Source organism: Bemisia tabaci, unplaced genomic scaffold, assembly GCF_918797505.1.
Source record: "Bemisia tabaci unplaced genomic scaffold, PGI_BMITA_v3".
NCBI classification, from domain to species: Eukaryota; Metazoa; Arthropoda; class Insecta; order Hemiptera; family Aleyrodidae; genus Bemisia; species Bemisia tabaci.
In genome coordinates this window covers 32091-56020 of record NW_027311799.1, presented here as the reverse complement: position 1 = coordinate 56020, position 23930 = coordinate 32091, and the positions used below count along the sequence as shown (strand labels likewise).

Below are 23930 nucleotides of genomic sequence, written 5' to 3'. Positions count from 1 at the left end.
TGCCGATTTGGTATTCCGTTTTATCCAAGCGATAAAACATATATTTTATCGCCTCTACCAGACTTGTTAAAAGAAAAATATGATTCTATTAACAAACACAACAATAAGAAAATTAAAACATTTCTATCTGAAGAAATCAATATAGAAAATTGTAATTTTCAAGAATTTTTGTTGCAAATAAATTTGTCATTTAAAGAATACATGTTGGCAATAAGAAGTAGCTTGTCTCGCCACAAAGTCATTTACAGAAGAGAACCAAAAGATGCATGGACAAATAATTATTCTCCAAAACTATTAAGTTTATTCAGATCAAACCAAGACATTCAGTTTATTTTAGATCCTTACGCAGTTTGTACATATGTGATAGATTACATCAATAAGAGTGAAAATGGAATGAGTAGTGCAACTAAACTGATCTTAAATCAGACAAAAGAAGGAAATCTACCATTAAAGGAAAAACTTAAAAAAATTTCAAATCTTCATTATAATAATTCAGAGATGAGCGTTCAAGAGGCAGCTTTAAACATATTGCAAATACCGATGTCTGTTTCAAGCAGTGTAGTAAAATTTATTCCGACAAATACTCCTGAGGAAAGAGTGATGATAGTTAAATTTGAAAAAGAATTAAAAAAACTGGATTCAAATTCAGAGGATATAATAGACAAAAATATACTTGATTATTACAGTGAAAGACCCAAAAAGCTTGAAAGATTATGTCTTGCTGACTTTGCAGCATGGTATGAAACTTCACAGACAAATAAAGCTATAGAAAAGAACCAAACAGATAATATTGATTGTAATGTAATATTAAAAAATTCTAAAACTATCACGTATCGCAAAAGAAAAACGGATAGAATAATCAGATTTAAAAATTTCAGTGTCAACAAAGACGATTACAATTATTACAGGACAAACGTGATGCTTTTCTGGCCATGGAGAGATGAAAGAAAAGAAATCCTTAGAACAGATATCTATCAAGTATTTGAGAAAAACATTACAAAGATTAAAAGAAACAGACAAAGGTATTGTAAATTCGAGGATGAATTTTTGGAGAGTATCATTCAAAGACTAGAGGATACAAGGGAAAATGATGAAGATTTACGCAATACATATTTAAAAGCAAAATTTAAGATTGACGATTTCATTCCAGATGAGCCACATGCTGAAACAGACATAATGGATACGATCCTGGGGACTCAAGAAGAATTTCACATTGTGAGCAATCAACTTAAAATGACTGAAGATAATTATTTCGAAATAATATCATCATTAAATCCAGAGCAGCGCGACTATCTACTTCACTTGGCTAACGATTTTAAAACAAACGAACATACACAGATTTTTCACTTTATTTCCGGACCGGCAGGAACAGGTAAAAGTCGTCTTATCCAATCAGTTTATCAAACAATCAGTAGAATATTCTGGAAAAATGAAACTTTAAACCCCGAATTACCCATAGTATTACTAACAGCTCCAACAGGAAAGGCAAGCTACGCAATTAACGGTTCAACAATACATGGACTCTTTCGTATTCCAATAAACCGAAAAGTAATGGGAGATCTGGGTGCCGATATCAGCAATTCACTTGCAACAAAGTTTAGCCAGGTAAAATTGATAATAATTGACGAAATTTCAATGGTTTCAGAAGAACTGTTTAGGAAAGTAGATCAACGCTTAAGACATCTCTTCAAAGAAAATTTACCGTTTGGAGGAATATCAATATTATGCCTCGGAGATTTTAATCAACTACCACCTGTTCAAGGAAAACCACTGTACGGAAGTATCTCTGATGATCCATACATTGAAATTTTCCGTAGACCTTTGTGGCATCTATTTGATGTATATAAGTTAACACAAAATATGCGTCAAAATGAAACAAAATTTATTACAGCATTGAATAATTTGGGAGAAGGAACATTGACAGAGGATGACATTAATTTCTTCAAACAGAGATGCTATGAGAAATTACCGGATAAGACAAAAATAGAGAAACCAATACAACTTTTTTACACAAATAAGGAAGTAGCAGAATGGAATGAGACAAGATTAAATGAAATACCAGGAAAATGCTACATGAGTTATGCAGATAATATTGTTATTGGAGATGGTCCGAGTACAGCAAAAGACTCTTTACTCAAATGGGCTGTTGATAAAAAAAGAAAATTGAATGATACAGAAAATATGCCTCAGACTATTTCGCTCAAAATTGAAGGCAGATATATGATACTTAAAAACATTAACGTGGAAGATGGATTGGTCAACGGAATAAGCGGTATTCTAAAAAAAATTGATTTTGGAACAAACTCGGATACAAAGGAAAAACGACCCATCAGAATATGGCTACAACTAGAAAACATCTCAAGTGGCCAGAAAATAAGAATGAGATATAAACAACTCATCAGAATCAAAAATATAAAAGAAGATTTAACACCCATTGAACTATCAATTACTACATTTAGAAGAAATTTCAATTCAGAATACAATCTCGCTATTGAGAGAAAGCATTTTCCTCTGATGGTAGCAGAAGGTTTGACTATCCATAAATCACAAGGTGCTACATATGATTCCGTCGCAGTAAAAACATTCAAAAATATGAAACAATCTCTTCTATACGTGGCACTTTCAAGAGCAAAGTCATCATCTAAACTGTACATAATAAAGGATTTTCCTGTTCTGTCCCGATCAAATTCGTTTGCAATTTTACAAAATGAAAAGAGAAGATGGGAAACTTGCATGCTAATTCCAAAATACAAATTCCTTAGAGAAAAAAGGGTTGAAAAACAGTTGGTATTCCATAATGTCCAAAGTTACAACAAACATAAACAGGAAGTTTGGAATAATGAAGCATTCATAAAATCTGATTTCATATTGTTAGGAGAAACTTGGACATTGCAAAGTGATGACATTTCAAATAATGTTTTTACATGCTTATCAAGAGTCGATGGTCATATGAAAAGACAAGCAAATGGATGTTGCTGCCTTGTTTCAAATAAAATCAGTAAAATGTTTCAAGAATGGCATTCAAGCATAATCATAAATGAAAAAGGAAGTCTAAGTATCAGCAGCATTAAATCGAAAGAATTACTAATTGTTTGTGTATATAAATCTCCGAATTTCCCGATTAATAGTCTGGATTCATTATTCTACAACATTAAAACTGATGATAGTAAAAATAAAATCATTGCTGGGGATTTCAACATTAATATTAATAACCAGAACGCTACAACATCTAAATTTAGACAATTCATAACACAAGCGGGTCTATCGTTGATAAACGAAAATGAATCAACTACGGATTCCAAATCAAATATAGACGTCATTGCCACAAACTTCAAAGGTAGAGGGGGTGCATATGAGTCTGTGACGTCTTTCCATAAGCCTATATGGCTTAGATTTTAATTAGGTATCCGAAAAAACTCATCAGAGAACAGGTGTTTCAGTTAAATAGAATTGATGCCCTTTTATCGAGTACAGAAACAAAAATGACCATGTTACTTTCAAAGATATACGCTATTCTTCCATGAATAAGTTTCGACATTTTCAAAATTAAAAAATCCCACAATTACATTTTTTCAAATATCGCCTGAACGATTCAACTAACAAAGATACCGAAAACACAGTAAAAAGGAAAAACAATTTCCAACTAAAATCCTCCACCTTACTTTTTTCTAGCATAATTTTTGGGTCGTAAAATTAACGTTATAATCAATAATTAGATTATTTCAAATAGATTTATGTTCATTTAATAAAAATATTCCTTGATTCAAAGAAAGTACAATTTACTTTTGAACACTGTGTCAATACTTCGTTCACTAAATTTTATTCAATGAGACAGTAATTTCTTAGGTCGACCCTTAAAATTTGATTATTTCAGCAAATTAGGTTCCGATCACAAAAGAAAGAAAAACACCCTAATAAGGAACGCAAACTGAGTTACAAAGAAATAGAATGGTTATTATTGGTAAAATTTAGGGGTACATATAGTTTAAGTACTGAGTCTTGTTACCAGGCAATAGAATCGTTATCGTTAATGGTGAAATTTGCATTCCATCATTCCGTTAAGAAAATAAACAGAAGTGTTAAAGGCACAAGTGTGTAATCTACAAATATATATATAGAGACGCCAAAGAACCTGATGCAAACTTTTGACAGAGCAAAACTAAAAGTTGTTTCCTACAGATAATGCCTCAAAAATCACAATGAACGGATCAGCGAAGACTGATTCACTCAAAACTTCAGAATCTGCGTAAAAAATTTTCGGTTTTCTGTGCTACTCAGTTCAAAAACGCTACTACAGTACAGGTGAACATTTTGTTAGAAGAGTCGTTCCATTGAGGGGAATACTCATCATGGCTGACGCCAGTCATCCAAAACACGTGTGGTGAGACATGATAACAACTAAAAAGGATAAAACCAGATAACAATTGGCGTTTTTACGTTGATATTTTCCTCGCCGGCCTTAATTGACGATGAAGTATCCTCGAATTACGCAAGGAACTGCCAAAGCATCAGCCCCAATGAATGTGACCGACAATGAAACCACACCCCTGACATAATGTTCACCTGTACAATAGTAACATTTTTGAAAGAAAAGGTCAAAATAACGGAAATTTCATACGCAGATTGGGAATTTGAGAATGAATTTCAGACTTTCCCGATGCAATTATCGTGATTTTTCAGACATTACCTGTAGAAAACAAAACTTCATTCTACTCTGGCCAAACTTTCCAAAAGACGAATTTAAAGAAATCTCTCAGAACATCCCGTTTCACATCAAATTAAAAATAATAGAGTAACAATGGTGAAATCAGAGGAGAATTATTTGTACGGAATTTTTATGCTCTTCTCGCTACTTACTAACATTATTACATGAGATAAACGGTTAAAAAGATATTTGAAAATATGTAATAGTGACTTTTCTTAATTTTAGGAAATTCAAATTAAATTCACCCTAAGGACGAACAAAATTTACAGAAATTCCTATGACGAATTTCAGAAATTTGCAACACCTACAATTCAAAAGATAATTGATTTCAAAAGAAAAAATAGACGTAGAAGGTTTTTATGGTGTATTATTGATTCATTGCAGAAATTAGATTAGTCATCAATAATGTGTCACTCGTCTACAAATTATAATATTCAATTTCATACTTACAAACAGAGAAACTTGTACTTACGTTTCATAAGACTGGTCCTATTACAGATGATAAAAATAAAAATCAAATACAGCAACCCTGAAATCAAGATACATACGACAATTAGTAATTATGAAGTTAAACTTTACACACTTAATATTTTTTCCTTCAGATTTTCTAACTTTCTAGATAAAATTATAAACAAATTTACAAAACAAATTAAAAAAATAATAAGAGAAATTGTTTTGAGAATTACCGATTATTCTAAGTGAATCTGGACACACCCAAAACACATGAGGAACTCTCAAGTAAAAAATCACTCTCGATAAACGGCTATACAAAACAATGAATATGGTTCAGATAATTCATATTTATCTTGCTTCTGTTCTAAATGAAATCAAAAACTACCAAAAAAATATTTTTACCATCTTCGTTTTTCGATGGTTTGTAAACAAAACTAAATGTATTTGGTAGACGTGACTCTTTACCCCACTTTACTTGGGAATGAAAACGTAGGAAATATGATTAAAATACATACACGATTAAGTTATGTCAATAAAAATACATTGAAACTTACATTGACACACATGGACTTTACTGGATCAATTATCTGGCAATGAGTTTAAATCTACTGTTCTAAAGTTTTAGGACTTGCAAGAACACTTATTTTCTTTGTTCTGGTAACTATAAATCTTGCAAATCAACACACAATATTTTAGCGAGAAAAGAATTTACGAATGAGTCAGAATCCTTTGAAAACATTAGAAAAAGTTTGTTGTATCAAATGGTTCCATTTCTGGAGACAAGGCATTCAAATGAATAGAGGTATGCCTGAAATCAAAACAAAGGTTGCTTTTTAGAAAAAAAAAACCGATCTGCATAAGCCGTTTTACCTAGCAATGCTGTTGTATTAGATAATTCATTTTTATTTTCTTTCTGCTCTAAGTACAATCAAAAACCCTTACAGAAAAATTAAGATGAATTCCTTTGTCGGTAATTCATAAACAACATTAAATGTTATCAGTAAAACTGACTCTCTACCCCACCTCTGGTTGAGGGTGGAGAGGTAGATTATATGAAACACATACATAGACGATTAAATTGTGACATTTGAAAAATGTTCTATCATCTTACACAAAACTAAATGTAATTGGTGAATCTGTCTCTCTACCCCACTTCTGCTTGAGGGTGGAGGGGTAAACGGGTCTCCATAAACCGTTTTAGAAAACAATGCAAATGTGTTAGATAATTCATTTCTATTTTCTTTCTGTTCTAAATGAGATGAGAAACTCTCAAAAAAAAAAATAGACAAAATTCGTTTTTAGGTTGTTCGTACACAACATTAAATATCAGACTAAATGTAATTGGTAAATCTGGCTCTCTACCCCACTTCTGCTTGGGGTGGAGAGGTAAACAATATGCCTGACACAAACAGACGATTAAATTTTGTCCTTTAAAAAGTCGTCTATAGACGATACAAAATTGAATGTACTTGGTAAACCTTCCTCTCTACCCCCCTTCAGCTTAAGGGTGGAGAGGTATGGTATATGAATGACATTCACAAGTATTAAAAAGTAAAATATGATGGACATACATTAAAAATTAAAATATGTCATTTAAAAAGTCTTCTCATTTGAAAAGTCTTCTACAGTAGTGAACAAAATTGGTTGCAATGGTGTTAACGTGGCTCCCTAGCCACATTGGCTAAAAGGTGAAGAAAGAGAGAATATCAATGCGAACATTTCTCATACATTTTTTATGATTATGTCCTACAGCTCTGCCCACACAGTAAATGTGAGTAAAGTAAGGTACTCATTTCTCTGTACCCCAAATAAGTTGAGGGTGGAGATAGAAGAAATGGGCTACACACAACAACATAGACACATGTACAGAAATAATGGTACTGGATAAAAATTTTTATCAAAATAAGTTCTTTAAGGTATTATATATTATATTAGCTGTGTACTATATAATTTTACCTCTCATAGTATGTAATTAACATTACCTTAGTTATAATCTCTATATATACTTTACAGCGATATGACATGAATATATGTCACACCGACTTCCTGTTAAAACCGTTTCATTTATGCTTATATTATGCTTTGTTTAAACTAGATTGGATACAAGTGGCAAAAGCACTTGCTAGCCGAAACAAAGGAACCGCAAAAAAACTAAGCTGACTGCAATTAGGATTAGTCTTCAGAAAATTTTCTTGAATTGAATCTTTATACCCGGGATCCCCCAAACCAAAAAAACTTTAAATCATACAGATATTCTAGAAATAATTTCTTGGAGTGAGTCTTCAGCAAAAAAATGAAACCAAAAATAAAATTAGAGGAAAAATATTACAACACAGATGCACAGGTGCCGGAAACTATAATATCAGGGTATGATATATATCCAGATAGATACAACAACATAAAAGAAGGTAGAGGCACATGTATTATTAAAAAGCCCACTCTTCCTCCATTCTATGATGTTTTCCTGAAAAATGCTGTTTTGTTAACAGAACAAATGACAGCAACTGTCTTTGCTCAAATTCAAGGTAAAATTGAGGTCTCTAAGGAACAAACGTATTGGTTTTTACCAGAAAAGATAGCGAGTACGCTGGTTAAAGCTAAAGAAGGCTATGTTCAGATCATAAAAAAAAACATCATCTCAGTCACATTAAGCAATATCACAGATCACAGAATTAAATTAGATCATAACACTTTGCTCGGAAGTGTCACAGCAGACAGAAAAAACTTAAATTTCAGAAAAAAAAGGCTATTCCAGGAATTAAAAAAACATATATCTCCAAAAAAAAAAAAGGTAGACTTCTTAAAACGCAAAATGTCAATGGCAAAAAATTAAAAGAATTTTCTCGAGAACCAAACAGAGAAGTAAGAAATTTCAATACAATTTCTAGACGATACAACATCAAAACCAGTGGCGGTAACAGAAAGGGAGCTCATGAACGAAAAAGATTAAAACGCCAAATGGCTAACAATATTCCTGCTCCACAATTTCAAAATATGCCTTCGATACTACCACCAATAGATGTGAACGAAAGAGATGTGCATCTGCCATTTAGGTGCACTGGAATTGGAAGATGCGATTCATGCGATAAACTTGTTAAATCCACAAACAATAAATATCTTAGAACCAAACTATAAAGGTTATTGCTACCATCATCAAATTTACTTCTAAAGAATAAGATCAATAGTTCTTTACCTTCATTGAATCCTGAACAATAGCAGAGTATTAGATCCACCTTTAAAATGTTAAAAAACTAAATACCAAATAATTAAAAATATTTCAATCAAAGTCAACGATTTTCAAGTCAGATGAATACAGGTTGCAAACTTGTCATCATGCGATAGATGATAAATATTTACAGATTCAAAATTATTGTTAACAGATTACATAACCTTCATTTTCTAATGGACACTGAAAAGGCTTACAAATCTCATCCCTCATTTTAATATTCATCCCATTACAAGTCTTAATTTTGGACTCTGACATATTATACTTAAAATGTTTCCTGTATTCGAACGTCGCTACCCACTTTAAGGGAACTGGCAGTAATCAACCACCGTTTAAATCAGTTCAAGCCAAGTTCTTAGGGTCTTTCCTCTTTTTTTAACGATTAAAGAGAGATGAAACGAAAGACATGGTCAGAATTAAAATAGTCAACTCCTGCTTCTCAGGATTTAACAAAGATTAGAACTATTGAGAATTTTCTTCTACAAGTAAATTGTACGCTCTTTGCAATAAAGATCATGATCTTTCAACTGCTTTATGGGTTTCCTGGATGAGGTAACCGTTAAAATTTGCTCTATCTAAAAAATATGTGAATATGTCTTGCGCATAGATATTACCTTCCTTAAAAGAAAGACTTATAAAATCCTTTCTTACTTACCTAATGAGGAATCCAACGATGTAGGCAGAAGAAGCTATTCCAGATTTCCATTGGCTTAAGAAAATGAAATAGGTACATTTCCATTCACTGATTGGTTAACTTAGGATGAGTGATGATCTATCTGAAATATTTACGAAGGATTAAAATTAAAAGTTAGTGTCTCAACAGCCACTATTGAAAACAATGAGCACGGCTGACATAATTCATTTTCATTCTTGCAAAGGTATAATACTACTTCCAAATATAAACAAAACAACAAAGGAAAAAATCTGTGAAAAGCTGGATTCCTCCAATAATGACGTTTCAGTGTTGTAATTCACTTTCAATCATATTTATTATAAAGTGTTGCTAACTGGGAATAGAAATAAAAGAGATCCAGTTTATACTTATTCGGATTAAATTTAAAATATATTCCATTGTATTACATTCATTTGCTACATGATTTCGTTAAAATCAAGGCAAGTAGGGAGATTAGGTAAAATTCTCATGTTTCAATTGCCTCCTTCTTAATTCGTTAGGTATTCATTAGAATAAGCCAATTTATTAAAAGGGTACAGCTTTGCCAATCCCATCAACACCCTCCATTCATACATTTTGCAATCATCTTTTAACTTCGCTCCACTGCTGTCTCGATTTTTTTTTTTCTTCCTCGTTTCAAATTCAGTTATCACAATGAAAAAATTTTCCGATTGCAAAAATTGGCCGCCCCTCTAAATTTACCGCTATGAAGATGTGACCCAGTACCCTACAGCTAATCCGGCCCTAAATTACATACATAAAAAAACACTTACAACTTTTAACCGGCTATAGGTTCAGGTGAAAGTTTTAATTGTCCTCTACAAACAGGACAATGTTAAATGTAATGACACTGGCCGCATTAGAGACTTCAAACTGCCTTCAATCGTCAACTTCTGCTTTGTACAGATTCCATCCCCCAATTGCTTGGCTGCAAATAAATTGCGGTTCATACAAAAACATACACCAAATGTTAAATTAAAAAAGAAAACAACTTTCAGAAGGAATGTCAACATAAAAAAAAAAGTTCAATAATTCATCTTCAAATCATATTCTAGAAAAAATAGTTGGACATTTATATCAAATTCATCCAATCACAAGATCCCATAGTTAAATATGACTTGAATTAATTTTATCTGTAAATATAAATAGAATAATAAATGTATATAAATACAATTCTTAGGATAAAGATACAATTAGTTAATTTCCAAATTCATAACTCACCGATTCAAATGTTGTGTTTTCATCAAAACAATGCAATATCTGATATTAGAATAGAACGATTCAGAAAGGAAGCAACCATGTCTCAGAGACAAACGAAGACATATTTGTTACAGCGCAGAATGCAAAATGGCTGCGCACAAACCTGTATGAAATTGACAAATATTATAAAAGAAGTTACAGTTGATCAAAATAAGATAATCATTAAAATATTGAGAGGAAGAATAAAGGACTTCTCTTATATAGATTTACAATAATTGTCACGGTTCACTTCCTTCCTCCTTATTGTCTAACGTATTCTTTAAAATCAGCTTATTCCTTAAGGCATATTGTCATTCAAAAATATTTCATGTAGAACAACATAAAATAGAATCGGTATTTATTATAAGTATTAAATTTCAAAAATTGCTGTTATGCTTCATCTCTGATGTTGAAATATAATATATTTTATACTTACTAAAAATTATTATTTTGTTCTCTTCATTCAAAGATGCAGTTGATTTTAGACAATAACATCGCACCACTCCAACAAGATTTAAACTTGGAATTACGGTATAAAATTTCAAACAAAATGGAAATTTAAAACTCACAGATTTTCACTTCAGAATATCAAAGCCTATGCAAACCTGCCACCCAAGGTAATAGAAACCAATAAATAAATTAAAGGCGCTACTAGGGGCAATTGTTTAGGGTGATTCGTCAAGCTCAAAAAAAATGGTCGAACTGACATGCGATATATCGCATCTTTTAGGTCAAAAATCTCGACAGATTTTGAATTTTCAGTAAAGAAAAGGAGGATGGCCCCTGCGCATGAGCCTAAAGAATCATTCTAAACCTTAAAATCGGCAAAATTCAGAGGAATGAAAGCAGGTTAGAGTTTGGGAAAAAACCTCGCATTCAATTCAGCTAGCGATTTCGGTATGGAATGCGAGGTTTTTATCGAAACACTATCCTGTTTTCATTACTCTGAATTTTGCCTATTTTCGGGTTTAGAATGATTCTTCAGGCTCATGCGCAGGGGCTATCGTCCTTTTTTTTGCTGAAAATTCAAAATCTGCCGAGATTTTTGACATAAAAGATGCGATATATGGCATGCCAGTTCGACCGCGTCACTTGAGCTTGACGAATCACCTTAAATGATTGAAATCAGCCCAATGCCGGAAGAATGTACGAAACAGAGGAAAATTAAGAGGTAATTATTGACAAACACGATAAGCAGTTTTACATTTTGTCTGAGGTTCTCTAATACATTCGATACAAAACTGAATTGAAATATGTAAAAATTGCTCATTTTAAAAAGTTACATGAGTTAGAAGAAAAACATCGCGGTTGGGATTACGCTACGATTTTGCTCTGCCTATAAGACGCAAAGAAAAATAGAAAAAGAAAATACAAAACACCAGTTTACATTCAAATAAAAATTAAGGTTAGGTTTCCTGAATCAATGAAAGAACAGTCCCATTCAAAGACATACAGACGGAGAGGTCGTATCTAAAAGGACGGGGAACAAGTGAAACCTGGTTTGACGCTGGGTGCTTGTGTTAGTGTGTAAATGAACGCGGGAATCAATAACGGCAAACGGAAATTTGATTTGAACTTGTCCTCTTAATTTTTCCATAATTCTTCTTCGACACGTATTTTAAATGCCTAAAACGAATATATTAAGAAAGTTGGGACTGCGTCCTATTATATTACACCTACTCTTGATTGGTAATAGGCAGTAATCTCAGATAAAGTTGGTTTTTCTTCTGCTCATGGTGGTTATGCAGGTTCAAACAGGTCGTTACAGTTCTACATGACGGTCACTCCCAAATGAAATTAATCGGTCGACGACAGACCAAGACTAACCTACAGTTAAAGAAATATGAGTGAATAAGTGAATATAAGCATAAATCAACATAGTATACTTTGTTTCCGCAATTATTTCATTCAGTTCCCGCCCTATATTTAAATTCAAACTTGTCCCGATATCGCCGCCAATCATCTACCCAATAGGAGAGGTGGTTGAAAAGATGCTTCATTTTCTTGATTTTAGCCCTCCGTCTTTATGTCTTTGGTCCCACTATACCCAAAGGTAAAACAACTCACTTTTTAGTTTTAGTTGGGCCAGGGTTGGGCTGAAAGGGGCCTAAACAAAAGTGAGTTGTCGTAAAACGGGGTATAAAGGGACTCTAACAAACATACCAGGATTCCGGATCCTTATCCCTCAATATCGGTCATTTGGGTACACTCGTTTCGGCCTCCATGGCCAGGCAAGGCCGGCTACCAGTCAGCTGATAATCGAATTTTCTTAACTCTAGATATAAGCATAGAGTACAATAAAGTCACAAAGTACTGGAGCGCCGATGAAGCCAATCCATGAACAGGCGTTTCCGAGCCGCGTGTGGTTCGTAAACAGTGAACCATTTGTGAACCCAACGGCATTTTGTAACACGACGGCATACGGAGAGATCAAGAACTGCTTGTGTTTTTTGGTATTTTATAATTCAATCAGCATTAATTTTTGCAAATTTTGCTATTTAAAGGTAGTCAAAGCGATAATGAATCCATTAATGTATATTACTCCTGGATAATATTCATAATAAATTGAATTTCTGACTTATACCAAGTGTGAACCAATCGACATTTCTTATCACAACGGCTTACAAGAAAAGCAACGACTCCCTGTGTTTTTTCAACATTTTTTAATTCCATCGATATTAATTTGTAGAAATTTCGCTATAATTAGATAGTCAAAGCCGTTATGAATCTATTGATGTAAATTAGTCCTGGATAATATTCATACAAAGATTAATTTCTTACTTATGCAAAGTGTGAACCAAACGGAATTTTTTAACATGGTGGCTTATGGAGAAATCAAGGACTGCTTGTATTTTTTCGCCTTATTCAAATTCCATCAATATTAATTTGTACAAATTTTGTTTTAAATAGATATCCAAAGCCATACTGAATCCATTAATGTTTGTTACTCCTGAATAATATTCATATATGGTCTCAATTTCAGACTTAATACAGGCCTACTTGGCTGGTTAAATGTGTGTGGACCTAGCCGACGAACGGAGCAGAATCGAGAGTGGGGAGGTGGGGAGCGCTGAACGCGAGTCTCTGCGTATGCGTCGCCGCTAGTCGCCGCACACTAGTCTCCAGAGAACTGAACAAAACAGCCTCAAGGAGTGACTTCAACGCAATCCAATATTTGGCGACTCTATTGTACTCCAGGGTATAATGGGACTTTCATGAAAAGAACCGACAGAAGACAGATTAATTGAAAGGAACAACATTAGAGGAAAAAAGTGAGATTTTAAGTGAAAGGGTTCCACGAGAAACAATCGACATTTAAAAGGGGTTGAACAGAAAAAAACCAAGCCACATCGGAATCAAACCGAAAAAAAAGGGTGTAAAGGTTGACTCCTACATAAGACTCAATGTTAAAGATAAACTTCAAGTTCAATTTATGGAAAAATTACTCCGACAAAACTTTGAATTTTCGGCGATAGATAGTGGAGAGTGGAGATCCAAACCGCTCATAACTCAATTTTTTCCAAAATGTGGGTTGGTTCCTTTCTGCTTAACTCAGTCGATGTAAGGGTAAGGAGAAAAGGTATAATTTCGACTATTCGGAGCAGATTTACAGGGACAGATGATTCTTTTCCAAATTTTCGGGAGAAGCAATATTCCAGAGATTTGAAAAATTACTTCGTCAATAAAATTGTATACATTCTACAATACGGATTTCAAAAAGACATCACTTTCCTCCTTGCTTTATAATGAATATCTGCCATCGATTCTGGATAATGAAAGTGAATATGACATTATAATATATAATAATTTATAAGTTTAAAGAATTAAATTACGAAAACTAAAACATACACCTAAAAGAATAGAATACACTTCTGGTTCCAAGTTTGAAATTCCCACCAGACACCCCATGAAAAAAGTAAATAGAGAGTATGAGATACCGCTTCAATTACGCAATCGTACTTTCTTAAATTGCAGTAAAATTGGGTCAATAAATACTGCTTCAAAATTGAGGTGTAAAAACAATAGAAATATGGGAAAACGGATTTGAAATATAAAAATTTGGAAAATATTCAGGAATTAACTTACACACTCATACTTCCTTAGATTCGAAAAGAGTTAGGTCAATCAATACCTACTGATTACTATCATTTAAATAACAAGACAATTATGTCAAATAGAAGCAAGCAAAGGGCAGATTCTTAAAATTCAAACCAACCCAATAAGACATCAATTTGCAATACATTGCACGGTTAGGATAGGGCTATGTCTTATGGTAAAAGGCGAAGTAGAGTCGATATATTTAAATAATCGCCCCGCTAGTTAAAAGACGATAAAAGCATAGAAAAAATTTTACTATCTGCCTTCAGATTATAAAATCAAAGGAATGTAAAAATAAAACATTTCAGTCTAATAATAAGTGAATAATTCAAAAATCAAAAGATATAGTCTTCATATCAATGACAGTTCCTTGCCATGGCATTGATAACCACAGGCTCTTACAGTAAATTTATCTGATTTTCTGTGTCGTCTGAAAATAAAAAGCATATATGTGGAAAACAAGAAAACAATTAAAGGACATTTCGTCTTGGAGATAAAGGGCCAAACGGAGAATTAACATTCTCTGAATTTACTGGACGTTAGATAAAATTTGTGAATTATGCAAAATGACAGTTAAAAGTTGCTTAACATATAGATTGCAATATTTTAGAATAGGTTTCGAAAGATAAATCTGATTCGGCTTCATAACAAGAAGACATACTACAGTGTCTCAAAAAAGGTTACTTCGATTTAAAGTGTAACCAAAGGGAACAAAGACTTCAATTTCTTCTTCTAAAGTTCCACATTATTGTCTTTGACTCAAAAACGCCACAGAATAAGGGATAAATATATTTAAGGTCAAACAGTTTTCAGAAGAATTGTAAGGGACTGTCATTAATAAGAAGAGAATTTCTCTTGATTATTGACTTACTCGCTCATTAATTTACATAAATAGTTTCTACGGCTTTTCCATTGATTTTAAAATCTAAAGGTTGAGAGTACCTTTTTCTTCCTCAAAAGTTACAAACAAATTTTAAGGCTAAAATATAAATATGTTTCCGAGTTATCAATTGTATCTCCCTAGACAGGATGTCTAAAGTTCGGGTTGTTCAGATTCAGGAAAAATTTTCAAACGCAGAATATGACTGCTTTTCCGTATACACATACAACAGAGAAACATTATTTTGAAATATAAGCTTTGAAAAAAAGGGTTTCTTTACCTGGCTTAATGATAAAACTGAATATTTTACGATGAGGAGAAAAATGTTTATGTAAAAGAGTACTTTTTAGTGATAACAGCCACACTCAAACCACACGCGATTGTGACCAGACTCAGATAAATTGCAATGATGACTTCTGACTGTATGCTCCATGCTACACACCGAAGGTAAGTTATCCAATTAAATCATATTAAGATACTTGAACATTCGAAAAATCTCTTTAACATCAGAGAATGATTTCAACTCAAAATAAAAAAAGGTTTAAATTCATGATGTTGTAACAACAATTGGAGACGTTATTACAGACTTATTCCATAGATTTTCGCCAGGGACGCGATGTTAAAGAAGGGCATATGACAAGATTGGGCCAAAAAAAAAGGGTATGAATTCTATTCATTTTAATCACAGTTGATTGCTCAACACTACGAAAGCATGGGTAAATGATACAGAAATAAATTTTAAAGAGACATGATAACACTCTTTAAATATTAAATTTCATTTTTTTAACTTTTCCCGAAATTCGGGGACTTTCCAACGTAATGTAGAACTGATTTTGACCTTGCTAAGATAATGTGGAGGCAAATCCGGAGGAAATTGGCTTATTTCGCAAGGAAATTGAATGACCTTTGAATTGACGTATTTGGGAGTCCGAGCCGCCCTTAAAATTAAAAGGAAGTGATTTCTGCAATTTTTACGTAAAAGCGAACACAATTTGTTAAATTTTCCCGTTTTATTTTTTACTATACGATAATTTGAACCAAAGTTATGATTTTTTGAAAATGGATCAAATTTGACCTTTGACGTAACATAACTCGGTCAAAAATTTAGATATTGATCTGCGGTTTGCGCCAAAATTCTTAGTTATTTATGCTCTTTCGAACGAGGTATCACAAGATAGGGGTTGCTATTTGAAAAAAAAAAAAAATTGGGGGGCCCCAAAATTTCGACCCCCTCGAAATGGGCCCCTTTGAGATACGAAGATTCCGAAAGTTTCATTTCCTTAGCTCAATTCGTTCAAAAGTTATAGGAAGGGTCAAGAACTTTTCGGTAACCCTGTATGATAAGAATGCCATATGACGAAATTGGACCAAAAAAAAACCAACATGACTTCTGTTCGTTTTAATCAGATGATAGGTTAGGGGTAGCAAACAATGGGTAAATGATAGCTGAAAGGCACAAGTTAGGGTTCATGAAAGTTGAAGTCATAACTCAACATTATAGGGTAGGTTCAAGTAACTTTCAACGTGTTTTAGACTTTTTTTTCTTACCGTAGACCCTGAAAAACCACTTAAATTCAAGGAAAATAAAGCCTTAAATGTTCATACCCATTTTTAAATGTCAGAACTCACTAGACGACATTATATTCATGATAAATTTGAAGAATATTGCTGTGAAAAGTTGAGTTTTCCGTAGATTTAGCACTTTCCGTATGGTCTTTAAGGTAATGACAAAAAATGCTAAATTGAAGGAGAACTCAACTTTTGACAGCGATATTCTTTAAATTCATCATGAATAAAATGTGGTCTAGAGAGTTCTGACAGTTAAAAAATGGTTATGAACATTGAAAACTTTTAGTTCGATGAATTGAAGTTGTCCCTTAGGGTCCATTAGCGCTAAGGAAAAAAATTCTAAAACTTGTTTGAAGCAACCCTATAGTATTCTCCCACAGGATTCACTTTCAGACAGTAACAATTAATCAACATAAACATCAACCATTACTGATAAATCATCAAAGATCCTATTGGGCGAAATTCAGCCAAAAAGCACCAGTTTGGAGTCTTGACATTTTGGCCACCGTTGGTTGCTTATTTACGCTATTAAACTGTGACTCGATGATAAAGAATGCCATAGGGCGACATTCCACCGAAAGGTACCCGTGTGGGTTCTTTACATTATGGTCACAGTTGATTGCTAAACGCTACCAAACCATGGCTAAATGATCAGAAATTCCATTTGGCGACACATGTTAACACTCTTTGAACATCTGAGGTATGAGTTCTGGAAATTTTGGCTATACTTGGTTGCTAAACGCTACTTAACAGTAAATGTTCAACAGTGACTTGATGATAAAGAATGCCATAGGGCGACATTCCACCGAAAGGTACCCGTGTGGGTTCTTTACATTATGGTCACAGTTGATTGCTAAACGCTACCAAACCATGGCTAAATGATCAGAAATTCCATTTGGCGACACAGGTTAACACTCTTTGAACATCTGAGGTATGAGTTCTGCAAATTTTGGCTATGCTTGGTTGCTAAACGCTACTTAACAGTAAATGTTCAACAGTGACTTGATGATAAAGAATGCCATAGGGCGACATTCCACCGAAAGGTACCCGTGTGGGTTCTTTACATTATGGTCACAGTTGATTGCTAAACGCTACCAAACCATGGCTAAATGATCAGAAATTCCATTTGGCGACACATGTTAACACTCTTTGAACATCTGAGGTATGAGTTCTGGAAATTTTGGCTATACTTGGTTGCTAAACGCTACTTAACAGTAAATGTTCAACAGTGACTTGATGATAAAGGATGCCATAGGGCGACATTCCGCCGAAAGGCACCTGTGTGGGTTCTTTACATTATAGTCACAGTTGATTGCTAAACGCTACCAAACCATGGCAAAGTGATCAGAAACGTCATGAACTTGGCGTGTGTTCCTCGCGAACGTTTATACAGGAATCAACAATCAAATTGCAAATTCCTCGCAAAAATAACATGTCGAATGGGCCAAAATACACCGATAAGATTACCGCAGGTGTTACTGGGTTCCTCAATAATCCTCCTCTTGCAATTACCCTGGCCCATTGAAAATGTTACTTGTGCAAGGAATTTGCAATTAGGTATAAGTTCTGAAAATTTTGCCTATACTTGGTTGCTAAACGCTAATTAACAGTAGATGTTAAACAGTGACTTGATGATAAAGAATGCCATAGGGCGACATTCCGCCGAAAGGCACCTGTGTGGGTTCTTTACATTATGGTCACGGTTGATTGCTAAACGCTACCAAACCATGGCTAAATTATCAGAAATCTGATGAACTTGGCCTGGGTTCCTCGCAGACGTTCATACAGTCAACAATCAAATTGCAAAATCATCGCACAAGTAACATGTCGAATGAGCCAAATACACCGATGAGTTCTCAGATGTTGATTTATTCTTCGACAATTCTCCTCTTGGACTTAGCCTAAAAGTGTGAACACTTTTTAGCCTCCGGCAAAACCTAGAGTCTATACGGCTTCGCCGCACGACTAAAAAGGCGATTGAAATTATTACTAAAATTATTAAAAATAACAAACTAATTAACGTAATTTTAATTATTACTAAATGTAGAGTTACTTAAACTACTTATTTAGGTTCTAAACTTGAATACCTAAGTTATGCATTGAACAAATCTTATCAATTACTATTCTTTCCACCATAAAAAAAGTTAAAAGTTTACACAGAAAACCTTCACATCACCATTGATAGATAATCTTAAGTGTCCTGACGCCCAGTGAGAGATAGATAAGACTTATCCTGGGAACTTCAATGACTTAACGGACATGAGACTGAACAGAAAAAGACTTGGGAGTGAATGAAACAAATAAATTTATTTTATTTTTTGATGAAAATATAATGCAAAGTAACCTGTTTTGATACAGTGAATATTTCATAATTGTTCACAATGACCTGTTTCACTTAGGTTTGAAATGAAGACATGAATAAAAAAGTTACAAAATAACCCACTGAATCTGTGTTATTCGGAAAGCAGCCGCGTGTAGGTCCATGAAAGTAAGTGACCAGTTAACTTAAAATATGCTAAAAATTCTACGACACCCAAGCCACGAAAAGATCTGGCTGATTTTGCTTGAACCTCTTTTGGCATGAAACAAACTTACTTCCAACAGTAAGAACAGATAAGGGGTGAACTATGGAATTCAACCAAACATAGGTAACACCATACATTTTAAAGCAAATCGACAGAGAGAACCCAAAATTGGCTACCATCAAACAAGTAATTATAAAAAAAACTGGAGAAAGAAAATTCTTAGTGGTTATATTGTCAAATACCCCATTTTGGTAAGGGAAAAATAAATCAAACAAAAAATTAGAAATTTGGGTTAGCCTGTTAGACAAATTTTTACAGACCTTTTAAAAGGTAGTGAAAAAGAAATAAATGCCCAGCATTAGACTGTTCCCATCCAAAAAACCAAGACAAACATAAAAATAAATTTATAAATACTGGCAAATACCATCCCTTGGTGGGCGATTTTTCAAATCACAGAAAGAAAAATAACGGCCAGTTTATCCCCCAAGAGAACGCCTGTGCCGAATCAATACAAAATGACGTAAGAAAGGTTACCTTAGAGTTACAAGGAATAAAAAAAGGTAACATAAGACCTAGCCAGCTGCTATTAAGCTGCTATCAGCTTAGCTGTTGGACATGTTTTTTACAGACCTTTTAAAAGGTAGGAAAAAAGAAAAAAATGCCCAGCATTAGACTGGTTCCATCCAAAAAAACCAAGACAAACATAAAAATAAATTTATAAAGAATACTGGCAAATACCATCCCTTGGAGGGCGAGTTTTCAAATCACAGAAAGAAAAATAACGGCCAGTTTATCCCCCAAGAGAACGCCTGTGCCGAATCAATACAAAATGACGTAAGAAAGGTTACCTTAGAGTTACAAGGAATAAAAAAAGGTAACATAAGACCTAGCCAGCTGCTATTAAGCTGCTATCAGCTTAGCTGTTGGACATGTTTTTTACAGACCTTTTAAAAGGTAGGAAAAAAGAAAAAAATGCCCAGCATTAGACTGGTTCCATCCAAAAAAACCAAGACAAACATAAAAATAAATTTATAAAGAATACTGGCAAATACCATCCCTTGGAGGGCGAGTTTTCAAATCACAGAAAGAAAAATAACGGCCAGTTTATCCCCAAGAGAACGCCTGTGCCGAATCAATACAAAATGACGTAAGAAAGGTTACCTTAGAGTTACAAGGAATAAAAAAAGGTAACATAAGACCTAGCCAGCTGCTATTAAGCTGCTATCAGCTTAGCTGTTGGACATGTTTTTTACAGACCTTTTAAAAGGTAGGAAAAAAGAAAAAAATGCCCAGCATTAGACTGGTTCCATCCAAAAAAACCAAGACAAACATAAAAATAAATTTATAAAGAATACTGGCAAATACCATCCCTTGGTGGGCGAGTTTTCAAATCACAGAAAGAAAAATAACGGCCAGTTTATCCCCCAAGAGAACGCCTGAGCCGAATCAATACAAAATGACATAAGAAAGGTTACCTTAGAGTTACAAGGAATAAAAAAAGGTAACATAAGACCCTGAGTAGTCAACTTATTAAGAAATGACTCAAGAGGAACACATAGAACTGTAATACAAAGTGACACAAAAAAGGTTACTTAAAACGTAGGAGTACAAAAAGAATAAATAACGGCCTGTCTATCCCACAAGAGAACATCTGTGCCGAATTAATACAAAATGACGTAAAAAAGGTTACCTGACAGGTAACAAAAGACACTGAGTAGTCAACTTATTAAGAAATGACTCAAGAGGAACACATAGGACTGTAATACAAAGTGACAAAAAAAAGGTTACTTAAAACGTAGGAGTACAAAAAGAATAAATAACGGCCTGTCTATCCCACAAGAGAACGTCTGTGCCTAAATTAATACAAAATGACGTAAAAAGGTTACCTGAAAGGTAACAAAAGACACTGAGTAGTCAACTTATTAAGAAATGACTCAAGAGGAACACATAGAACTGTAATACAAAGTGACACAAAAAAGGTTACTTAAAACGTAGGAGTAAAAAAAGGTAACATAAAATGAGTACTGAGTAGTCAACTCATTAAGTAATGACTTAAGAGGAAAACATACAACCTATCATAAGGTAGATACTAGTGGAATGCCAAAAGAGATATATTGCCAAGCAAAATGACAAAGAAGGTTATAAAAAATAGGCTATTGAAAAGGCCACAAAATACAATAAAAGCTCGAAAAGTCTAGGGACCGAGGAAAAAGGCACAAAGTGTTAGCACAGCTGTATTCTTAAGAAAGGCATCTTAAAGGTTCACTCTCTTCATGAACGGTCAAACCGGGAACACTTCAAAAAAGCTACCTGGAGGTTTTCTTTGAAGGACTCATAAGTAAAATTATCCAGTGGGAGACGTAAGTGATTGAAGCATGCTGATGCTGTTGGGTTCACACCTTCAATGAAGCTTATACGTGGTTTTGGTCTATCTGACAAATAACCGAGACTGGGAATTTTTTCGTCAGCAGTGGCAAAAATGAGAATGTCTGCAAAGTTAACAGGCGATTTATTATCTGGAAAAATAAATGAAACAAATCTATTAACTGCAATTCAGAGATTAATTATATAAAATATCACAGATTCGCCAAAAATGAGCAAGTTGCAGATGCTACATTAGAGATTCTTCATTCCAACATTTAGGGGCATTTTCCTGTAAAGCATGGATATGAATTGGGCTTGAAAAATCACTTATCCTGCAACTTCCATGAATAGTTGAATACCTTGCCAAAGAAGGGGACTTATGTGCAAGTCCCTTTTTCCCGTTACATGGCTCATTGATATTTCCAAAAGTATAACCACATAGGTTCATGTCGATATCTTGATACTGGCTTTGACAGTTTTTTGGGAAAGTGTTGATTACATATCGTCACCTACCAGGCAAAGTATCACAAGCGCCATGCGACGTTTAAAAATTTTTCGCCGCCATTTAATTTTTTTACCGAGAGACCGTTGGTTGAATCTGTTTTAAAATTTCACTAAATTTTATCGGCAGCACGAAGAAAATTCAGTGAGATTTTCGGACAGCTTCGTTGAACAATTTCTCTGTAAAAAAATAAAATGGCGGCGGAAATTTTTAAATGTCGCATGGCGCTTGTGATACTTTGCCTGGAAGGTGACGATATGAGTACGGTAGCTTTATAATTGCTCCCTGCTTGTTTGCGACAGACTTGCTCTAAACCGCGCTTCATTCTGACTGGAATGAAGCAGACAATAAAAGAAAGATAACGAAAAAAGGACCGAGGTACATAAAATAGACAAAATATACCTTTGTCTATCGCTTGGTCTCTAATTTTCTGCAGAACTTTGCTTATAGCTTTGCCCATCGCTTCATGTACACCTCAGTGTACAACTTGCCTCATACTCGGTCTAGAACTTCATCAAGTCACTGGTGTCTATAGGCTCGTGTGTAAGTTAGTTCATGGATTTGTGTAGAACTTCGTCTACATCTATGTCCATCACTTTGTCTATACCTTCGTCTGTTACTTTTTCCATCACCTTGTCTATACTTGGTCCATGGCTTTGAGAATAACTTTAATGACACAAGTTGCATGCAATTTGGAAGTTTGAAATTGAGGCAACATGTATATTGATGCTGCTGGATAGGCGAAACGGTTCAACCTGTTCAGCAAGGAACATGAGAACAACCTCGTTTCTCCCACGCATTGCTAACAGGAGAAACAACCTTCTACCTTTGTGGGTGTCCAAGGGAATTTTTTGGCCTTTTTATAACTTTTTCTCAACTCGTCTTAGCAACACCGAGGTGTGTTCTAAGTTTAGAGACAAATGATTCCATCAATTGTTTTTCGCGACCATAGAGTACGCCCCTATGGCAGCTTGTTATGAACTATATCAACGTTAATTAACCACTATTGAATCGGGCTGTTATTCACTAAATTAGTTGATGTGCTTTAAATTAATTCACTAACCTTCAACTTCTTGTAGAAAACATTGCCAATTTGCCAACACTCTCTCTTCTTGAGGTGTAGAAGCATAAGTACTAAATAAATTGTAAAATTTTTGGGCATCTAATTTTTGCGGCTCCTTGGACCTGCAAAAGAGCGGGTAAAAAGCATCCGGTGCTTTTTGGATATGGTCCAGGAGGTTCGTTTCTTGATTTAGCCCTGACATCAGCTGGTACAGCGGGCCTCTGATTCTCTCGTACATATAATAATTGTAGACTCCTGTAAAAAATAAATCCATATATACTCACACATGGGAAATAGGGCAGACTATGGAAGAGAATGTATAGAAAATTAGTAAAACTGAATAAAAAACAAATCAAAATGATGGCCAATGTGAGAAAGACAGGAATCAGGTGGTCCCTAAGATACCTGAATATTTTCCGGATTATTGGACCTAGGAACTTGAAACTTCGAGAGTTTTTTTGCTAAAAAATAGAAGAAATACATTTCCCACTTTCCCTTCAACTTATTTTTCTCCTTTGTGTGTGTATGATAGCCTGCCATTTGTGATACATCATTGAAAAGAACATTGTAAAAACTCAAGAACTTTTGTCGAAACCACCTTGAAAAAGCTAAATTTTTATGGAGATAGTATCT

The 23930-nt window shown here is 34.1% G+C and overlaps 1 protein-coding gene and 1 long non-coding RNA gene across 2 annotated transcripts; one reads left to right on the top strand and one right to left on the bottom strand.

The window, feature by feature from the left end:
- Positions 1–201: 201 nt before the first annotated feature.
- LOC140225945 (uncharacterized) lies at positions 202–5153 on the top strand. Its single transcript, XM_072305986.1, has one exon. The coding sequence runs from the start codon at positions 202–204 to the stop codon at positions 3397–3399; it is 3198 nt and encodes a 1065-aa protein (XP_072162087.1). The 3' UTR covers positions 3400–5153.
- Positions 5154–5822: 669 nt separating this feature from the next.
- Positions 5823–15314, bottom strand: LOC140225944 (uncharacterized). Its single transcript, XR_011900781.1, has 4 exons — positions 10279–15314; positions 9831–9985; positions 9040–9160; positions 5823–5966 (listed from the first exon to the last, which is right to left on the bottom strand). It is a non-coding gene; the product is annotated as an uncharacterized lncRNA (long non-coding RNA).
- Positions 15315–23930: the final 8616 nt, after the last annotated feature.